Source organism: Xylocopa sonorina, chromosome 6 (assembly GCF_050948175.1).
Source record: "Xylocopa sonorina isolate GNS202 chromosome 6, iyXylSono1_principal, whole genome shotgun sequence".
NCBI lineage: Eukaryota > Metazoa > Arthropoda > Insecta > Hymenoptera > Apidae > Xylocopa > Xylocopa sonorina.
The window spans coordinates 13,935,547-13,953,465 of NC_135198.1; the positions used below are offsets into that span (position 1 = coordinate 13,935,547).

The window sequence follows — 17,919 nt, forward strand, 5'->3', positions numbered from 1 at the left end:
CAGCGATAATAACGATAGGAATATTGTTGTTGTTACATTTTAACAGCGACAGAAACATTGTACGAACAACGGTAGAGATGATAGCGACAGCTACATGTGGAGCCGATAGTATGCAATTTAGCAATAGCAGCAGTAACAGTAAGAGCACGGTAATAACAGCAATACTATGTATGAGATATTTCTAACAACGGGGAGACAGTAATATTTGCCATTGGAGTAACAGTAATTTATAGTAGCGATGATTAAACAGTAACAGCAGTTGCGGTTACCGCATGAATAGAGCGGCAGCATTATATAACGATTGAAATACTATCGATAGCGTTGAAACGACAAAATAGTGGCCGCATATAAGCGAAACATACGGAAACTGTCAACGACTCGAATAGAAGTTGGAACTATGAAGAAAGCTTGTTCGGTATCGCTACTCTGCGCGAGCTTCACCAATGGGACAATCCGATCCGGGACACAGGTAGCTGTAATTAACCGGTGAAAAAGTCACCCCACCTGACTAGGCGCGGATACTACTGCCTGATGACATAGTAATAGTAATAGTAATAATAATAATAATAATAATAATAATAATAATAATAATAATAATAATAATAATAATAATAATAATAATAATAATTCTAATGATAATAAAAATAATGACCACGACGACCACCACGATGATGATGATGATGATGATGATGATGATGATGATGATGATGACGACGACGACGATGATGATACTAATAATAATAATACTAACAATAATAATAATAATAATAATAATAATAATAATAATAATAATAATAATAATAATAATAATAATAATAATAATAATAATAATTCGATTAAGTGTTCACACGAGTCCCTCTCGATTTTTGTTTCAAATGGCCTTTGAATGTTTTTGCCAATTGCCTATAAACATGCTTACGACCAATTGTGTGTACTCTATTATTGCAATTATAAAATTTTGCGCAAGTTTGCTACTTTGCCCGTTAAAAGGTATAAAACTATTTGTTTCGGTGAGATTTTTAATTACGGTAAACTGTTAAGAATTGTAGATATCGCTACATTTAACTATTGGAATCATATACTTAATAAGTAACATGTACGCGATTACTAATTTTTTGCTTTTTTTTTTGTCTTTTTTCTGTTTTTTTCGTTTGTTCTAGTTTTTAAGAATTATAGTAAATACCAATATAAAAGAAAATAAAAAATAATAATCGTTGTAATAACAAACGACAATACTCAACGTGTATGTATAATTAATTTCTAATTGGATAAAACGTAAATATCGCGAGAACGCAAATATTCCGTCGACTAGATTCTTATATGGGAACATTAACACGCAAATCTCGCTCATACCACCGTTTGCTGTTCGTTTGCAGTTTTTCAGAAAAGTGTCGAGAAATTTATTTCCCATCCGTTGGATTTATCGCGAAAATAAGTGCATACCTGTGCGTGTGTGTGTGTGTGTGTTTTTCTCTACACCTACCGAAGGTGTAGCTTCTTGTTTTAATCTGATAATTTATCGGATATATTACCGTACATAGAATAATTTAGAGGCGTATGATCGCGTAGCGTGCTACAAGTTCCCAAAGCAGGAGTGTTCGGTCTTTCGGACGTCACGAAGGAAATAGCGTGAATTCTATGCAGAATTATTCTCCCGTTGTTCTTATTCGGATCGTTCATCGTTGATGTCGTGCAAATGAAATCCTTCGTAATGAAAGCGCCTCTGTGTCGTATCCCTCTTACTTCTTGCCGCCTAGGTACTCGACCATCTCTTGAAACTTTTCCTTCTCATCTTCAAGCAGCAACGCTTGAATACAGCTTGTAAAGTATTGCGTACCAAAGCAGTCTTGCCTAGGTGTACACATAAAACAATTTATTAAACATCTGATCAATTCTTATTTTATTTTTTATCAAGTGAAATTCGATTCGAAAGGAATTAAGAGAGAGAGAAAAAACCGTTGGTTCAGTTTGAAAATTATCCGTGTGCTTTCATTTAAAAAGGAAGAAACGAAAAAAAGAAAAAGTCATCCTTGCAATTGGAGGAAAAAGAAAATGCGTCAAAACGACAGCTGCTTCCTGTGCTGTGCAAAAGATCCTGCAAAAAGGTTTATTCGTTGCAAAAATATATATTTATTTTATCATTCTTATCCTTGCCGGATTTCCTTTCGCTGCTTGTTATCCTTATCCCGTTTTCTGAAAAACGTACGTTAGCCTAAAATTTGTAACGTGCGACAAAAATCGATTCGTAAAATAGATATGAAAAAAATCTGTTTCTGTTGTTACTGGACTTAAAATCGGCTACCTAGTATCGTGAAATCAATTCGCTGTCGGAATTACCTAAAGGCACATACAGCATGCGTGAATGTATCGTGTGTACATCGTTGAATAGTCGTGGTTCGGAAATTCTTGGGACGACGTCAAAGGCGGAAATCGTTCTCTCTCGATCGGAAAACCAATTAGCTCTTTTTCGTAAGTGTTTCGTAAGTATCGGCAACGAGAGATTTTATAAGCGAGCAACGTAAACAAACGTGCAACTAAAAAATCGAAACGAAACAGAGGGAGGAAAACAAAGATGACAGTTTGAAAATGTTTGAAAGGATTTAAATCGTATGGTATTTTAGACGAAGGGGAGAACGAAACGATTAGACTAAAACGAATGATAAAAGAATGAAAATAGAATAATAGAAAGGTAATCGAACGGTAAAAGTGTATATAAAAAGTGAAACGGAAAGGAGTAGAAAAGAAATCATAAACAAAAAAAACAAAGCTACCTAAACCCCAGGTTCCGCTCCGTGAAGTTGCTTGATCCATGTTTGGATCTTTTCTACTTCGTCTTGTAACAGCAGCACGTCTAAGCATCCCTTGAAGTAGTCCGACGTGAAGCAGTTTTTCCTGAAAAACATTTTAAAATACAAACAGCTGAATATAAATGCGAGTCGCGGGATTCACGACGCGTCGTTGTCTTGCGATTTCTCCGAAATCTGAAAACAAATGAAACACCTATACGCACGCGCGCGCGTTACCGGTGGTACTAGGGAATAACGAGAACGTAGTATAGCAAACAGGTGACAAACGCGATTGTTCAACCGCGAAACGTCTTGTCAAGATTTACTACGCGTACACTTTGTTCGTTCGCCGTGCGTGCGTGCGTGCGTGCGTGCGTGCGTGCGTCGTGCGTACGTGCGTGTAACAACTCAGGCTCATGCGGTCAATTACCTGCATAGTTGATGCAACTGTGGTTCCCGAAATAGGTTGTAACAATCCTCGCAGATACGATCCAAACGGGCAAAGATGCTCTTGTCGTATATACCCTTGCATTGAATATCGATAAAAGACCTTTTACCCAAAGGATGTCCGTTTAAGATACCAGCGTCCGTTAAACCGATGCACGACGAGACGAGTAACAGCGTTACCGACCAGGCCAATACAGAGACGAGTTTCGGGCAAGGTATCGATACAGTGGACGCGATCGACGATTCGTTTGGTAACGAAGATAACCTCGAGCACGAGGTTTGCTGCACGTTCCAGGTGTAGGACGATAAATTTGCCGTTGGCCACGTTGCTGACGATGATAAAAAGATCGACGACGGTTGCGATCCTGACACCGTCGTCGTTGCCAATGACAACGGCGACACCGACGATGTTGCGCTCGATGGAGACGTCGTTACAGATGACATCGACCTGTTCGGTGATACTGGTATCGTTGCGATTGACCTTTGAGACTGAGAAACTGGCAATGCCAAAGATCGAAGCCTCTGTTGCCGATGCATAGTCTGGAACAAGAATCAAACGAATCAATTCAAAAGCTACAAATCCTTCAAGCGGTGTTCACCGCTAAACGAAACGTATCTCAAATATCTATCTATCTATCTATCTATCTATCTATCTATCTATCTATCTATCTATCTATCTATCTATCTATCTATCTATCTATCTATCTATCCATCCATCTATCTATCTATCTATCTATATATATGTACGCATGTATCTATGTATGTATGTATGTATGTATATGTACTTGATTATAAATTACAACGAAGAAATAAAAGTGTATACCTCTTAGAAGCTAACTAACGTACTTACATACGTAATTAAACTTAAATTCGCGTCTCTATCGCGTTAAGGAGAAACAAAGTGAGAGAAGGATAGACGAGAGGAAGGGAAGACCAATTCCCTTTTTCGAAAGTTTCGCGCTACGCTCGTAACAACGACCGTCCACATCCGCCCTTTACCGCCGTGACAGCGACAAACTGCAACACAGCGACGACAACGACAACGATCCGTCGTCCTGCTCGAACACGCGGCATCTCGAGACGGTCCACCAACTCGAAACGGTTCGAGAGGTAAAAGTAAAGATGTAAAGCACTCCTAACCAGTCCTGTGGCAGCCCCTGTGAATGGACCACACGCAGGTAGGCCCCACCTGTGAACGTCCTGAACCGACAACTTCATTAAGCGGAGCTGTAGCGCGAACCGGCACAGCACGGCACGGCGCGGCGCGGCGCGGCACGGCGCGGCACGGCGCGGCACGGCGCGGCACGGCACGGCACGGCACGGCACGGCACGGCACGGCACGGCACGGCACGACACGACACGACACGACACGGCACTACACAGCAACGTACCGCATAGCAATGTGCGAGACGAAGGGTGCCTTCTTATGCGCGGCGATGCGGGCAATGGAAGATTCTCCAACACACACTACAGTTTCGCGTTCGTCCTTTTTTCCATCGTCTCGTCGGCGGTCGGCACCTGCACACGCCGCCGAGGAGAACGTTTCGCTCGGGTTCTCTTTTTTCGGAACATAATCACCGCTCCCGGGTGGGATCTTATTTTTAGCCGCGACCGATTCTCGGAACACTCAAATCGTCTCTCCCTCCACGCGATATCGGACTCCACCTGGTAATTGCCTACGGCCCAATAATTTACCTTTCAAGTAATTTACCGCTAAACTTGAGAGATCGTCCGAGATCGTCCCCGTGGATAGATTTTTCGATAAGAAGAGAGACCGCTCCACATACTCGTCTACGGTCTGACGTTTTATCGATACGATGAAAGTTTTACAGATTCGTAATTCGGAGCTACGATAGAAAACAAACGGTAATACATGTATTTGTAACGTGTATATACGGGTTACAGATTCAAGGTGCATAACAGATGAGATGGAGGGTGAGTAATCAGCGACGATGGACAGAATACGATGGGTAGAGTAAGGGTGAAAGGAGAAGATAAGAATGGTCAGTGTGGTGGGAAGCAGAGGGCGGGAGAGTGAGCGTACGTAAACGAAGAAAAAGTCAATGGAGACCGGTTGCTCGACAGGTGAGGTCTTCCCTCAGCCAAGCCATGCACAGGTGTGCAATCTGTAAATCCCCCTTAGCAAAAAACTATACACTCTTCGACACCGCATCACGATTCTGTCGCGCGCTGTTATCCGAATCACTAGTTATGCGATACGTACGTGTGCGCACGTATGTGTGTCTATACATGCACGCCGACACGCATTTAAATCGTGTACGATTTAAACAGAGTTTGTCCTTATTCTTGGAGAATTTACCAACTGAACGAACGTAAACCGGTACCACGTATTCTTTGTCGTCTCCCTCGTATATATATGTATAACGTATACAATGTACATTGAAAAAGCCAGAATATAAGCAGTACGTGCTTACCAAAAAAAGGAGAGAACATTTTTATCGAATCGGATTGGATCCAGTCAAACGCAATGAAATCGAGTCGAGTCGAGTCGCGTCGCGTCGAATCGAATCAAATCAAATCGAATCGAATCGAATCGAATCGAATCGAATCGAATCGAATCCGGTTGATAGAGTTAAGGGGAAGAAACCACGAGGCGAAACTATCTATAGTATATCGTTAGATGCATCGCTGGTTCTTCGCACCAGGTGGTCCTCTTACCATGCCGGATGACTCAATCAGAAGGAGTTGCTCGACGAGCTTACGGTGGAGGAGAACTCGCTAGGACCGCGTGTGCTTCACGGTTTCTACCGAGTTTGACTTTTACCACAATCGTGACATACCTATGTACGCATATATACATATCCACGCAATGTCGTATAACCTTCTCGGCTTTCTTGTTTTACTTTCCTTGCGAGGAAACTTTACGCGTATACTACGTACTTACTCGTAATGTAGATGATTCTTTCCCTGTTTGCGCGTGTTTAAGGAAATCTATTGGCACGAATAGGAAAAATTAATACGTATAAATATAGATTTTGAAAACATGGATTTTATTTTGCCCGATACGTTTGCGGTATACTATGGACATACGTACACGCAAAAAGGCTGAGTGGATGGGAATGAAAGCATTAAGAAGCGAAAGAAGACGAAAAGGAAGAGCAATGGACAATCGCGGCAAAAACCGAAAGAGCGAAAAAGGAAAAGAAAAAAGAAGAAACGAATCGTAAATCATGCGACAACGAGATTGCAGGATCAAGCAACCGGTGAAGGCTACCAATGATCTTTATGTTGTTATACGCCACGTTCCCATCCCTGTACTTACTTGAATCTATTGGGTTTTTCGCCTCGCAATCTTTCCAATACGTAAACCAATGCGGTACGCATGGTTCTTTATTCTTTTCTTTCTTAAAACTATCGAAGGATACGTAGTTCGAACAAGAGTACTGGTTATTATTTGGTGATCTTTTCACCAGTCATCAGAAGATCAACGAGGAGGGTATAAAGACACGTAGGAATAAACGGGAGCAATAGTCCTGGCTTCGGAAACGCAAACGCGTCCTGTGATCGTCCAATGGGAAGTGAGTTTATCTAACGGCATCATTTCTCATTGGACGAGCGCGGTATACGTTTGCAATCGTAAGGCCAGAATCGTTGCTCCTGTTTGTACAGACGGGGAAAAGAAGGGGGAAGAGGCCGGACTAGGGTTGAGAGCAACGCGGGAGAAAAGGAGAAGCTGAACAACTTGAGGAGAAGGAGAGATACATAGGCGGGTTGAACGGACGACAGGAGGATCGAGGAGTCCAGCGTCCGGCGTCCGGCGTCCAATGTCCGGTGTCTTCGATCGTGAAGAGATCTTGGAACAAACATAACGATCCAACGCTCGTTTCCAAGATCAATGCGACGATAATTTAATAGACGGGAAGATCATCACCCAGTTCGCATTCTGACGCGTACTGATGCGGATGCTGTTTGTAACCTCGTCAAGAAGGAAAAGTCGTCGGAGTCGACAGAAACGGGAATCCGTACGTGATTCCAAATGCGAATACGATCTCTTTCCCTTCTCTTGTCTTCACCACACGCGCATACTTTTTCCTCCTTCGGATTCTTTTCTTTCTTCCCATCTCTCCCCACCCTCTTTCCCTACCCCTACTTACGATACTTACAAATACTTATGACGCGTGTGTTTATAGATAAGTATGTACCATATAAACGAACGTTTGAAACATAACGTAACTTCTGTCTCTCGGAGTTGTACGATATCTACCGCTATTAAAGCATGTACGGAGGCATCTTGTAAAGAGGACGCAAAAAAAGAATACGTTCCTCTGGTGTCATACTGTATATTTTCGTAGAAACAACTCGATGCGTACATATCTATGTATGTAGGTACGTCGATGCATACGTACACATGTCGAATTACCGACCATTGGAATGAGAAGAACAGAAACACGCGTATAGTATTTACTACTACGTGGCTGGTCGATTCTCCAAGAGAGGCTACATAAATAGAAGAGCCAATGACGTCAATCGTTCGCGTTAATTACATAAGGACAGTCCTATTAACCTATGCTAACCAACAAGCAACGATTAAATCTCTAAACAGTACGATCAAACGATTGATAAGCCTCTCCCCTCCTTTTTTACTTACTAAACAATTAGTTTTATTCCTCTTATACTCGAGCTGTTTCTCATTTTCCTCCAATTGTTGCTGCTTCCAACTTTTCTGTACAACTGCACAATCGTACCTCTACTTAGCCTAATGCTCACCGTGCGTTTATGAAATCTTAACAAAGAGACAAACGAATTAAACGATGATGATACGCGCCATATTCTGCCAACCGAGTCAGCTAAATCATCGCCCTTGTTATGGGATTATTATATTACCAAGAAACTCGACGTGATACATACATATTTCGTCGAATCATTCCGCACCGCCTTTCTATCTATCCCTTGAAATACACGCTCTAGAGAAATTTCATAGAAACAAGTCAAAGTCTGACGGAACGAGTCTCTCAATTGTCGTTACATTGAAAGAAGATCGGTGAAACTTATTTCCATGAAATTCGTTAAATAAATAAGGTTTCTCGTGATCGGCTCGTATACAAGGCAAGGCAAGACAAGGCAAGGCAAGGCAAGGCAAGGCAAGGCAAGGCAAGGCAAGGCAAGGCAAGGCAAGGCAAGGCAAGGCAAGGCAAGGCAAGGCAAGGCAAGGCAAGGCAAGGCAAGGCAAGGCAAGGCAAGGCAAGGCAAGGCAAGGCAAGGCAAGGCAAGGCAAGGCAAGGCATGGCATGGCAAGACAAGGCAAGGCAAGGCATGGCATGGCATGGCAAGGCAAGGCAAGCACAGCTGCGTCCAAAACTATACATGTACAAGTATGTACGTACGTATATATGCATGTATGTATATAACTTCGTATGCACTGCACGTAGTCGACGCGCGGGTATTTGCGAAGGAATGTTCAACAGGTGTGTCGTTCGGATTGAGCTTTATGTGCGCGCATACACGCCTTTTCATTTGCCCTTCCTTGTTCTTTCTTTTTTTCTTCCATATCAATAGCATCGTAATAGACGTTCAAAGGAACCGATTGCATAGAGACGGAAAGTATCGAGACGAAATGTAAATTGTAACCAAAGTATTATTCTCTGCCTGTCTGCGTTTCATACTTTTCGAAGGGCGAATATACATACATAAAAAGATATTACAACATTCTGTCGCGCGGTAAATCGTAGAAACGCTGGAAAATTTATTAAATATGTTATTCGAGACTTTTTATCCTCGATACCAGCAACGTGCTTTTTTTCTCGAGATAGTGCAACTATAGGCGGTTATAGGCTGACAAGTGTGCAAAAGTATCTAGGACAAACTCTGCACCGTGTTGCTCATTTCTACTTTCGTTCTAGTATCAACTAACTAACGTCAACGTTTCTTTCTCTCTCTCTCTCTCTCTCTCTCTCTCTCTCTCTCTCTCTCTCTCTCTCTCTCTCTCTCTCTCTCTCTCTCTCGTGTCTCGTCCTGTTTCGTCCATTTCGGGATTTGAACGTTTTTTGACCGTACGTACAATGGTTGTCGTTATTATTGTTTCGTTCTCAATTCTCGACGACTTTGATGTAAACATAGGTACGGCAACGCGACAACTGCAATGCCGGAAACGTAAACGGCGAAAATGCTGGAACTGAATCAGAGCTGAACGCAACGGTGTCAAAGTAACGATTACGCTTATATACATGTACGCGTGACAGCAAAAAAGAGACCAGAAATAGGAGCAAAAGCAGAAATAATGCAGAAGGAAGAACAAGACAAGAGTTGTAGTCACGGCTGGCAGAGACGTCGCGATTGGACATTAGCGTCGTACTGTACGCTGTAGTGGGGCAAAGCAGTGTTCCGGCAGACAGCTTGGCGTCCTATGGTTTGCATTACGACAAGTTGTACCTACAGATATAGCCTTTCTCTGTCGTTCACTTCTCTCGTTTCGCTTCACCGTATTTTACACTGCACCCGTACTCAAACATATGTAACCTCCTTTTGGCTATTATCTCTCTCTTCATCTTTCTCTCTCTCTCTCTCTCTCTCTCTCTCTCTCTCTCTCTCTTTCTCTTATATTTCGCTCGTCCGTTTTGTTTTCTCTTACATTTTCTCACGTTTAACCCAATGGCCTAACAGTGTACAAGATGATAGCATTGCGACATCATTCTCTCTCTCTCTCTCTCTCTCTCTCTCTCTCTCTCTCTCTCTCTCTCTCTCTCTCTCTCTCTCTTCCTTGTTAAATCATGAAACAATCAGGAGATGTAAAATCGTTGTTAATTAATAATTATTCTACAATTATTCGTGTGAAACACCGACAGATACATAGATATACACTTGTATATGAATGCGCAAGCCAAGTTTCGATCCCATTGCCAGAAAATGCGCATGCACAATGGGCGAGTTTCTCGAGAGGCGTGTCGCTACAAGCTACAGGTGGTTCGCTGTATTTAGCTCGTTCCACCTGATTTTTCTTCCGCTTTTAGTTTTTGTGCCTTACTAAAAACAATCGATTTATATATTTAATTTAACTCGAGGAGGAGCATGTAAATCGGTAAGCGTTGTTTTCGTTACATCGACGCAGATCCGTCTAACAGTAAACTATTCCATTCTCTTCCCGTTCCTTCGACGTAAAATTTACGCACGGAGAATACTTTTCATTTCATTTTCTTCTTACGTCGATATATCATCAGTCAATATTTTAAGCATGAGCAAACTCACGTTTGTTCCACACTTGGCTCTGCGAGTGAAAGATTCTTCCTGAATGAACTCTAAAGATAGTGACATCCCCTCCAACCCTTGTATCCTCACATCGTATACCTTCTTTTCACCTTTCCGTTTCTTCCTCACATAACAGCCACACACTTTCTTTTCTCCCTCTCTCTACCTTCTTCTTTACCGTAATATATCTTTTATTCCTCTCCCAACATCTGTTTCCTTCTCGTTACTCTGTTTTCTACAACGCGTAGTTAAATTATTCCAAGTGTATACGGATCACGAATAACCGATAATAAAGATTTTTTAGAAAAACAAAAGTGATAAACGTCAAACGAAGCGAATTGTTTAAAAGACTCGGGTAAAGGAATGAAAGGGGAACAAAAATTGAATATAACTAGTATGTTTATATAAACGCGGTTTTCTTTCCTGCATTCTACAGATTGCTACTCCTGGTCAAATCTCCTTGACTTCTTCAAGCGTAAAACTATCCAAAAGGATAACAAAAAAGTCATTTTTTTCCCTCATTCAGTCAAAGGTTTATCCATAATACTCTACTATATGTACGCGTACTTCCCTTTTGAAAATTAAAAAAAACCAACTCTCTCTCTCTCTCTCTCTCTCTCTCTCTCTCTCTCTCTCTTTCTCTCAATTTTTTTAAGATTATCACACTATTGCTTTTCTAATATACAAATGACGCAGTAAGACTCACATTTAGAACGTTCTCTTCCGTTTCTTCGTCGTTTTTCCGTTTCTTAGGTACTTGCTCATGTTTCTTGTAGCACTGTATCTGGCTTCCTGTATCTTGTCCTTTTTTTCCCGTTCTTTTTTCTGCACTATTCTGTCTCATTCGTTCCGTCTTACAATTGAGTCCTACTTTTATGTTTTGTCATATCTCTTATCACCTTTAAATTAATTGTCTTTTCAAGGAAACTTCATTTGTATAATAAGGATTGATATTATTATTGTTGTTGTTGTTGTCATTGTCGTTATAATTGTTGTTATCGTTATTATTACGAGTATTATTATTATAAGAAGTAAATACCTCATTCCTTCTCTTTCCTTTCCTTGTTCACCTTCTTATTTCCCTCTGTTCTACCCTCTCTAGATTTTATTCTATCTAACCTTCCATCCTCTATTCACTCACTCTTTCTTTCTTTCTTTCTTTCTTTCTTCTTTTCCTCACTCATTCTCTCCCTACCCCCCCCCCCCTCTCACCCCCTCTCCTTCCTTTATTCCTTACCCTCTTGGTACTTACTCTTAATTAATCTCTCTTCGTAAATGTCACAGGAAAAAAGTTTGTCCTTGTATTCGATTAGTGATCTTTCTGTTGCCGATTTTAAAACCTCAAGGACAATTGTCAGCTCACTAAGTTTTTGAAACGTGACTGTATACACTTGAATTTAATGATATTTTTGTAGCTTGATCACTGGTCTCTCAAGAAATCGCATCTTTTCGCTTTCCTGTCTGTTATGTATAAAACACTTCCTTCTTTGAGGGGAATTCCTCAAACGTCGCGGAAGGAAACATGCGACACAAGTACCACCGCGGAACTGTGGTATCGCGATCTTGAGAAAGGCGCGCGCGCGCTGCAGAAATGTTCGCCCGCCTCCTCGACCACCCACCACCATCTTGCTTCAACACCGAACAACAACCGCGAAGTACCTATGTTATATACATACATACATCGAAGGACAGGCCCATTCTCCGTGCACAGGTAGGCCATGCGTGACAATACGAAGAATCGCGCCGATCGTATTGGCCTTTAAACTATGGATCTGTATTAATGTATTAGCAACATTTCCCTTTCCTCTATTCTATTCTCTCTCCCTTAGCCCTCTTTCTATGTATTCGTCTATTCCTTTATCAATTTCACTTGCCTATCTATAACGAACCCTTTCATCTTCTAATATATATATATATATATATATATATATATATATATATATATATATATATATATATATATATATATATATATATATAATAGTTCTCGGATATTTCTGTTTATTTATTTAGTTAATAGATACTTTTCTCAAAATTCTGCATAGGTAGCCACGAATAACAAAAGCTTCGGACCAACATTCTTTCCTTTATTCGAGCTTTTTTCTTTTTCATCTTTACTCCATATGCCATATTTTTTACCGTCTACATTACTTTTGATCGTGAATAAACGGTGGACGACAAGTTCTCTACCCGTAAAAAGAACAAGTTACAATTAAAATTGTTTGGTCATGATTCGCGTAAATTCGCCTCACGGTTGCATCAACCAATAAGTGAACCGACATAAGTTGATTGCGTCATTTTCTGTAACAAGACATTTTCCTTCGCATTCTTGGTAACCACGTTACGTGAAAGTTCTGTCTAGTAATTACCAATTTCTTTCATCAAGATTCGAAACCATTTTTCAACAATACATATATGCTAAAAACAAACGAGATTCAATCGAATTACGATAGAAAATGGGTATGGATCGCGAGGTATGTACGATTAAGCTATAAGAACTTTTTTCGCATATTTCACATTCGTAGAGTTTACGTAAACAAGCGTGCTAATAAGTTATCTTACAAGATTTAAAAATCAACATTAACAAAGCGAGAGAACACGAAGGAAAATGATGTACGTACATATACATGTGTACGTACACATACGTGTAAAGTTAGAAACGAGTACGAAGAAAAGCAATTTTCGGAACTTGACGTTGATACAAGTTTAACTCGAATACACTTTCCTTTCCCAAATACGCGCGGAATGATTATTAAACGCTCCGAAGCGTTCTTTTGTATTTTCTTTCTTTTACCCTTTTTTTCTTTCGGAAACATTCACTCTCAAAACTCACGTAGCGGATTGCAAAGTTGACACGGCTTCTCGTAGCACGACGACGGTCGTTGTCCCCCATGGTGGATCGCACACGCTGGCAGCTTCATTTCCCTCGACGAACACCGTATCGAATCGAGATCAGTCCTGCTGATTCGTTGAAAATTTAAGGAAACTTCATCATTGGTCGATTGGCAAACGTTCCCCTCTAACAAGACTACCGCAAAACGTAGCGTAACGAAGATTCGTTCCTTCCTCCCCAACGGTAGCTACTCTTACCGCGCCCCGTCACTTTCCTTTTTCCTTCCTCCCTTTCTCTCTTTTCTTTTCTTTTCCTTTTTATCACTCTTACACCGCTTTTTCACACAAAATTTTTTCCACAACACAATTCGGGCATCCAATTATACAATATCGAACTTTATCACGATTAAAAAACTGCGAACAACAAGATGGACCGATGGACTTTAATACCAGTTTTCTCACAGGCTTAGTATCGATGTCGACGGTACGGTTCCTTCGTCTCGAGAGGAACTGAATAATAGTCGAGTCGTACGTTAAATGCGAGAATACATATGGAACACGGGGAACACTAAGCACGTGTCTCTCTCTCTCTCTTTCTCTCTCTCTCTCTCTCTCTCTCTCTCTCTCCCTCTCTCTTTTTATCTTTTTTTCACTCTCTTCTTCCTCTTTCAGCACGATACGAAAGTAATCGCTCTTTTTCAGACTTGTTTCATACCGTAGTGTATTTACTACTATTCATCTTGAATTATTTTACTCTCTTTCTTCCTTCTACTATTCCCTTTCTCGCCCTTGTCTTCCCCGTCTTTCCATCGCCGCTACCGCTACCACCACCACCACCACCACCACCACCGCCGCCTCCACTTCCATCTTCACCTTCAAAGCCACCACCACTTGCACCTTCACTTCCACCTCCACAACTATGTCCACCACTACCTCCGCTACACCTCACCTCCTGTTTCTACTTTACGTATACTCTCTCTCTCTCCCCCCCTCTCTCTCTCTCTCTCCTTCTCTTTCTCCGCGTGATTTCTCTTCTGATCGCAAGTGACCCTCTTCCTCCTTTTCTTCCTGTTCCTCCTTTCGTTTCACATCCTTCTTTCTCCTTTCCGACGATACGTATCAACAGGTATAAGACGAAATAACTTTTTATAACCTTTTCCCCAAAAAAGCATGTATAATATGAAGAAATTTTAACACAGGCAAAGCGTACGATACTTCTTCTCCGATCCTCGTATGATTTCTCGTAGCATTTTTTCTCATTGATCGTTTCGATTGTACATTGAAATAATCGTGCTCTCACTCTAGAATTATTAATTAGCTTCTATGAACGGTAATTGAACGGGAATAACGCGATAGTTTACCTCCGGAATGTAGGAGACGGAAAAGCACAGCTAGATCACACGTACGAGATGACATGTACTCGGTAGAGTACGTACGAAATTTCGTTCTCTCGTCTAGTGGGAGAATCGAGAAGAATCGAGAAGAGTATCGAGGATATGTCGAACAAGTTGCCGTTAGATAAAACACTATAAAAGGCAGGAGAAAAATAGAATAACGTACGAAAACGAAACGACACGCGGCACCAATTGATCAGCTTCAGAGCAAAGAGCAAAGCATCTGTGATAGAGTAGCCAATCACGGTGTATACTGACTCGAGATCAGACTGCTGGCTGTGTAAGGCTGCTGCGAAGCACGCACACGCTTTGCCATCCTTTTCTGCCGCGGTTGAGCCCCTCTCTATATGTGTGCGTGTGTGCGTGTTGCGAGCGAGCGAACGAACGAGCGAGCGCGCGCTCGTTCGTGCGTACGTGCGTCCGCTGTGTGCAATATATATGTATACATACGTGTGCTAGTACGACTGCCACTTAACGCGAATGGACGGTTAAAAGACCCTCCTGTGCGAGTCAAGCAGACACTCGAAACAACTACGATCAGCCTAGGTTCCTCTTACGCGCGCCCGTAACCCGTTCATTGCTAACTCCCTCTCCAACGATCTCTACTTCGCTTCTCCTCTGCCTCTCGAACCTCTCCCTCCCACTTCCCCTTCCCTACCTTTCGCCGTCTTTCAGTCGTACCTTTGCACGCGCGTGATCGTGTTCTCTCGCGGTGAACCGTATCGAGTCACAACGGAAAGGTTGCTCCATTTACTATACATCCGTACACATAAACCATATTACACGTATGCTCTCTGAATAAATTCATTCCGAGTTCATTCCATTTTACAGCTCCCCTATGGATACCACCAGTGCCGACGCATGCACGCACCACTGCATCGTGTCTACGTATCTACCATGTGTATGTAGTAACGGAGATTTGGAGAGGTCAAACAAGAATAAAAGAGAATAAAAGAGAAGCGGGAGAAAAACGGAATATCCTTTTTCAGACAAACGGACCGCGATAGGTCTGAGCTATAAATATCTCGGCGACTTCTGTGAAAATGGAAAGTAGCTCGCCTTCGAGTTCCGTAGGAAATTCCCAGAATAGCTTTCTGGACCGGTGCGTTTCTTCTTGTTCAATCGTTCGCTCTACATCCTCGCTTATATTCACCGCCACCATTCATCTATGATTGTACCAATCATACCAATCCATCTTCCTTTCCATATTCTATTCGACTGTTGATCGTTACTTTCTCTAACAATATCCGTATCAGATAATATCTATACGTGCGTATACGTGCATACAATACATGACTGACGTAAGTCATCGCGTACATGCCTGAATAGTTTACCCTCTGTGCAAATTGATGATCGTCTCTACCTACCCCACGTACACATGTCCACATTTTATGCTAACGTAACTATCATTTCTATAGAGATCATCCACGCGATATGATTCGATTACATCATTCGTCGATGCGGTAGGAGGTGTTCACCAGTTGGTTTCTAATACGCAAGTATAAGGATCGATTACAAGAATTGCTACTATTTAACTATGTACGACGTTACCAATGGCTGTGAAAATTTTTTCGTTCGACTATCGTATCGATATTCATCGTTACGTGACCGACCGATTTATGATGGCGTTGCGCGCCAACCATTGATTGAATAGAAACTAATTCGTGGTACGAGATCTGATAAAAAGAAAACAATAAAAGTAAGTCTACGGGATATCTAGAACGATTCGAATCGGTTACTTTGTAATGTTAGCATCGGAATAGCTCGGTGTATTAATCCGAAATGTATCTCTTTTTCCCTCTGTCTCTCATTCTCGTTCGGTTACGTCAATTGATGCAAATTAAAACGAACGATTCGAGAAAGCAAGAGACAGTCGTCCTTTTCTCGATATAGTGTATCAAGTAGGCAGCTGGGGACTCATGTACACGCATACACTGTTTCACTCATCCTTTTAAATGACCATCTATTCGTTGACACGGTTACTACGAAATGGAACGCGACCGTAACAACTGAATAACTGGATACGTATATATAGAGGAGAGAAGTATATACAAGTTTCAAATTATCCAAAGAAAGATCAAAATAACGAACAATGAATATTCTCTTTCTCTTGCTTCGTGCCTGTTTTCTCGCAACATTCTTGCAAGTCCATGGGCCTGTACGCGGTAAATCGCGGGACCTTTGGACACGAGATATTCAACAATCGAACATTGAACGTAGTAAGTTCTCTCGAAAATTTCGACGAAATTCTAGTGTCGATCGAGATAACAACAACTGAAATTGAAGAAACGGGTATCTCGAAACGACATACCTTCCTTGATACGCTCTTCGTTGAACGGCAGCGACCGACAGCACAACGAATGGAATCCTTCTGATCTGAGCGTCGCGGCGTCCAGCGTCTAATATACCTACACCTCTCGGTGGGTGTTGAGCACGCTGCGCGCGTCCTTTTCTTTCGGAGAACCTTTTATTCGCGTCGCTATACACACCGTCCCTCTCAGAGAATCGCCGCGTTATCGTTATCCGCCCTCCAATCCCCGCCAACCTCTCAGCCGGCCAAAGAGTTACCTTCCCTTTACATTACCAGTCGACTACCAACTAATTACAAACGGCCAGAAATAGAGCGTATAATCTTTATTCTTGTTAATAACCCGTCGGCCGTTGGACGTAAAATTTCGATTCTCTCTTCGAATTTCGATTCTCCCATTTCGGAGAACACACCCCTCCCTCTTTTTCCCACTTATTTCCTTCAATTTATTTGTTCGAGGCCCAAGCAATATCGCGTTACATATCGAGGCACATTACGGGAATAGAAAGAAAAGGATGAAATTGTGCCCGTTCAGGAGAGTACAGAAGACAGTTGATGAACGGATCGTTTCGGGATACACGTGGAACGACGAAGAGAGGATTACCTTGAGCACGTACACGTGACCACGAGATCTTGTCGAAGGCGTGGGTGGTTGGGTGGCCGCAGATACGGAAAACAGGGTGCACATTGCGTCTCTTCGATAAAAAATCGAAAAAACGATTCCGTTAGTCTTTTATCGCGCGAGAAAAACTCGCGCAAACTCGTGTCGAGAATTGCAGTCGGATAGGATGTATCCTTTCCCCAAAACACGTGGTTTTACAAATCAATCGCTTTGATAAATATCACCGGTAGCATCTTGTACAAAAATAACTATATTTAATATTAAGTTTGAACAGTTTTATATCGTAGACTGTGACAATCGTACGGATAGTATTGTTTACGCTGTTCA

General features: G+C 41.7%; 1 protein-coding gene across 5 annotated transcripts; it reads right to left on the minus strand.

The window, feature by feature from the left end:
• Positions 1 to 1,552: 1,552 nt before the first annotated feature.
• Itp (ion transport peptide) lies at positions 1,553 to 17,163 on the minus strand. Of its 5 annotated transcripts, none has more exons than XM_076896825.1 (4): positions 16,974 to 17,163; positions 3,217 to 3,773; positions 2,772 to 2,892; positions 1,553 to 1,851 (listed from the first exon to the last, which is right to left on the minus strand). In XM_076896825.1, exons 2-3 carry the CDS (start codon positions 3,768 to 3,770, stop codon positions 2,772 to 2,774), a joined length of 675 nt encoding a protein of 224 aa, XP_076752940.1. In that variant the 5' UTR covers positions 3,771 to 3,773; positions 16,974 to 17,163; the 3' UTR covers positions 1,553 to 1,851. The 5 variants fall into 5 exon arrangements, with proteins under 5 accessions (XP_076752940.1, XP_076752941.1, XP_076752939.1 ...); XM_076896826.1 differs by lacking the exon at positions 16,974 to 17,163 and adding an exon at positions 15,113 to 15,246; XM_076896824.1 differs by lacking the exon at positions 16,974 to 17,163 and adding an exon at positions 13,270 to 13,602.
• Positions 17,164 to 17,919: the final 756 nt, after the last annotated feature.